Consider the following 4,800-nt stretch of genomic DNA (forward strand, 5'->3'; position numbering starts at 1 on the left):
GTTATTATGAATAACAAAAATCAGCAGAATCAAAAGGACCATTACAGATAAAAAACTTTAGTGTGTGTTTTAAGAAATCAAAATCTTAAAAATAATTGAAACAAAATTTAGCATTGAATGTATTCCAATAAATGTTTCTCACCATGCATAAGTTCTTTCACATTCAGCACTATTTCACACAATTGCACGTTGTTTTCTTGGAATTGAATCAGTAGCATTGGGTATATGAAGTTTTCTTATTCTGTTGACTTAGACATTCAATTCGTTATTAAGTGTAGGTAACATGTTTATCTGTCAGGTCATTTTGCTTTTCTGCTCCAAAGTTTTTTTATGGCGATTTTAATCTCAGCATTTCTCAGAGTATATATTAAGGGGTTCAACATAGGGGTGAACACAGTATAAAACACAGCCAAATATTTATCCATAGGTAGAGTGGAAGGAGGTCTTACATATGTAAAGATACAAGGGACAAAGAAAAGGACCACCACAATGATGTGGGAGCCACAGGTAGACAAAGCTTTGTTCCTCCCTTCCTGACTAAGGTTTTTCAGGGAATGTAGAATGATTCCGTAGGAGGTGAGTAACAGGGAAAAGATGACCACACATACTGTTCCATCATTGGCAATCACAGAGAGACCAATGATATAGGTGTCAGTGCAAGCAAGTTTTAATAAGGGATACATGTCACAGCCAAAGTGGTCGATGACATTGGGACCACAGAAGGGAAGGTTGTAAACAAGAAGAAGGTGAGCTACTGCATGCAGAAATCCTCCCAAACAGGCCAAAAGCAGCAGCAGAACACACATTCGTTGGTTCATGATGGTCATATAATGCAGAGGTTTGCAGATAGCCACATAGCGGTCATAGGCCATGACCACTAGAAGTAATATCTCAGTTCCACCAAAAAAGTGTTCTACAAATAGCTGAGTCAGGCAAGCTTGGAGAGAAATGGTCTTCTTTTTAGAAAGTAAGTTTTTAATCATATTTGGAGTAACTGTAGTAGTGAAAACAGCATCTATAAATGATAAGTAGCCAAGAAAGAAGTACATTGGGGCATCCAGGGCTGGACTGACCAGTACAGTTACCACGATGAGGAGGTTGCCTACCACTGTTGCCAGGTAGATCAGCAAGAACACAATAAATAACATTTTCTGACCCTGGGGACTCTGAGTGAGCCCCAAGAGGATAAACTCAGTCACATTGTATCTTTCTTCCATGTGTTCTTCCACTTCAGAATTAAGGACAAATTTACCTGTAAATACAATTATGACTAGTAATTCTTTGAAGTCTTAAGTTACATTTAAACAGGGTTTCTGCACCCTTTCATGATATATTGCTGATTAAAGCATAGTCTGTAATAATAATAAGCTCAGGTGGTCTAGTTACACTGTCAACCCAAAGGCACTTGGTTTGAATGCACCATTTGCTCTATTAGAGAAAAATGCATAATCTCCTCCTGTGCAATTTAGAGCTTCTAGAAACATGTTGGAGGGTCAACTGTATTCAGCTCTAGCTTGACTGCACACAACAACACAATTATAATAGGTTTATGGAATGAATGGAAAACTAACCCATAACTAGGGAAAAATATGCGGAAAGAGACTGTGAAACAAATGAGTAGGGCACTACCTTTTTATCAGGGAAAAAGCAAAATGTTGTACACACAGTCAATGTGATACAGAGAAATCAAATAGAAAACATGAATAAAGATTCAATAAAAAAAAGAAAGATTTGAGTAATAGTTTCATGTTATTAAATGAAACAATTTTTAAAATTCAGGAACAGTAGAATAATTTACATTAAAATATCTATTTTCTAAGTATTTATTAGCATTGACTTCATTATTGTATTTTATAATTCTGCCTAACCTTATGTTCACAATACACAGATTGTCCATGTTTTGAACACAGGCTAAGTTCTGTACACATGTCCAAAAGCCATGTACACTAGATCCTTTATTTTTAATAACACTCAAAACAGTTCTTCAACAATCATCTCTTGCATTGTGTTCATTGGTGATTTTTCCCTCTGTATAATTTCTCTATTGTTTAAATAATTTACACTTCTATCTGACCTCTCTATCAAACAAGCAACTCAACTCCGTTCTTTATGAAAACACGATGAACTTGTTAAATCTAATGATCAGTTTTACCCTTTTTTCTTACCTACTGTTTCAAACCTATGGATTAAAGTATTAATTTGCTTTTAAGAAACCACCTTTGATCATTGAAAGTCATTTCATCTAAGGTTTATAGATGTACACAATTCTCTAATTATGAACAGATTTAAAAGATTCATACAAAGCACTTCTACTGCTCCTATAAAAGATTTTCCAATATAAGGTTTTTTTGTCCATTGAAATATTACTCAAATAGTTATCTTTGATAAAAATTTAATTTTTTTTATTTTGATGAGAAACGGAAAATGAAATATAGTGTGAAGCACAATGTATATGAACTTTGTGAGCAAACCAATATAAAAGAAAACTTTTTTAAAAGTTGACAATGATATCTGTTTGAGGACTAAGGTCCACCTAATTCAGGTCAAGGTCTTTATAGGCACTTGGTATGTGGATGAGAGCTGGAAAATAAACAAGGATGACAGAAGAATAAGTAATGCTTTTCAACAGCAGTGTTGGAGAAGGGTGCTAAAACTCTTCTAAGACTGCCAAAAACATATTTATGTCCTAGAGAAGGTACAACCAGAGTACTTATCAAAGATGAGAAAATTTCATCTCTAATTTTGATCATGTTGCTAAGAAGTTATTCTTTGAAAAGGGATATCATGCATGGAAAGGTGTAGGGACTGAGGAGAGCCAATTTTTCAACCAGATGGATTGACAGAGTGACTGTGGCAATGGTCTTAAGTGTTTCAGAGGTTTCAGGGGTGTCACAGGAGAGGACAGAGTTCAGATCTGTTTTTCTGTGAGTTGTACTAGACTGAATGGCACCTAAGAAAAACAACAACCCTTGAGTTTAAAAAGATCACCACAATATGGCGCTTCCTCAAAAAGTTGGAAATAGAAATACCATTTGACCCAGCAATTCCACTACTGGGAATATACCGTAAAGAAACCAGAACTGCCACCCAGGCAGATATTTGCACACCCATGTTTATTGCTGCTTTGTTCACAATAGCAAAGAGTTTGAAACAATCCAAATGTCCATCAACAAATGAATGGATAGAGAAGCTATGGTTTTTCACACAACCAAATAATATGCCACACTGAAAAACAAAGAACTCACGAAATATTATTAGAAATGGGTGACCATGGAGGACATTATGCTGAGTGAAATATCTCAGACACAAAAAGGCAAATACTGTATAATGCCACTGTTATAAAACAGGACTGATGAGGGGGTTGGGAGAAACTAAGAAAAGAGGGGATAAATAATGTACACAGCATTGAAATGGACAAGGGAGAGAACTGTATAAAAGTAATATATGATTAGATATTATTGGTGCAACAAGAGTCCAGAATAAGAGCTGTGTAGTAAATTGGTCTGTGGGAGGGACTTTATAACAATGAAAGAACTTTTGTTCTAAACAAAAAACAAACTGGCAGGGGGAGTGGGCAGGGAGGAAAATGTGCAATGATGAATGGGTGGAAATCCAAATCCTTTATAAACTTAAAATAAAATCTCAATTAAAATTTTAAAAATAACACTACACAACTTAACAGTATGAAAATATCCAAAACAGTATTTCATAATTAATCCAATCTCCATGAGTTTTATCAATTATGAAGAGTCTCTTATCTTGGTTATGTTGGGGAAAAATACCTTTTTCCAAATCATACTGTCAATAAACTCTTGAAAAAGGAAAGTTTAATGATAAAACATTTCTTGGATTACCTGCAAATGAAGCAGTCAATCAATTAGTGTTCTTTATTGTGGCATTTTCTCCTTTGTCTTAGAAGGTAAAAGCTTCATGCACTGCCATCCTCTCTGAGGATACAGAGAGTGAAATAACACACATGTCATCAATGAATCTAGAACTGCTTCTACATTACCAATTCTTTCCATGCTTCAGGAAGTCTCTCTTACTTCAGAGAAGTATCACCTTTGAATGGCTAGAAATTTTAATTCAAATGTAAAATATTTTTTTCTAATAAAAAGAAGGCTGTATCTTGAGTGCAAGCGAAGAGAACTAAAAACTTCATTGCTGCTCTAATTTTTCTAAAGTAAATGTTAAATAAACAGAATGAAGTTAACAAATTAAGCAGTAAATTGTGAAAGAGAATATTATGAAACTTTTAGATAAAAATTTTGCAGTTTTTCAGAAAGGAAATTGCATTTACATTATTTTGATTCTCAATCCATCCTGTTGGTCTGATTTCATACAAAGTTCACTATTTGAACTATGGCTGCATGAGAGGTAGAAAATAAATGTATGTTCATATAGACCATTGCCCTGTGATAAGGGAAACAGTATTAATACATTTTATTTACATTAGAACTATAAGAAATATCCTCTTCTCCTCCTCACAAATATTCTTAAGTCACTTACTTAATTGGTGCATCTCAAAGGTTGACTTCTCTATAATTAAACTCATAGGGACCTTAATCATAATTCTAAGTGTAGATTCTCCATCTCCAGAGATGTCACAAAGATAATCAAACACATAAAGCAGGACTTACAGGACCAAATCCTCCAGAGAAAAGAATATGAAAGAATAACCTGAAGTCAAATAACCATAAAGGAAGAGTTCTGGCCAGGCAGAATGTGAATATGTAAAGTTTCTTATGTAAGTCACGCATTCCAATATAGGCAACTGTTCTGACCCAGTAACTCGTAACA

The 4,800-nt window shown here is 34.5% G+C and overlaps 1 protein-coding gene across 1 annotated transcript; it reads right to left on the bottom strand.

Moving 5' to 3' along the window:
* Positions 1-299: 299 nt before the first annotated feature.
* On the bottom strand, positions 300-1,217 carry LOC102871495 (olfactory receptor 4A15-like). Its single transcript, XM_006902605.1, has one exon. The coding sequence runs from the start codon at positions 1,215-1,217 to the stop codon at positions 300-302; it is 918 nt and encodes a 305-aa protein (XP_006902667.1).
* Between the last annotated feature and the right edge of the window lie 3,583 nt (positions 1,218-4,800).

This window comes from Elephantulus edwardii, unplaced genomic scaffold, assembly GCF_000299155.1.
Source record: "Elephantulus edwardii isolate Elephantulus edwardi_28Jun2011 unplaced genomic scaffold, EleEdw1.0 scaffold00431, whole genome shotgun sequence".
In the NCBI taxonomy this organism is placed as follows: Eukaryota; Metazoa; Chordata; class Mammalia; order Macroscelidea; family Macroscelididae; genus Elephantulus; species Elephantulus edwardii.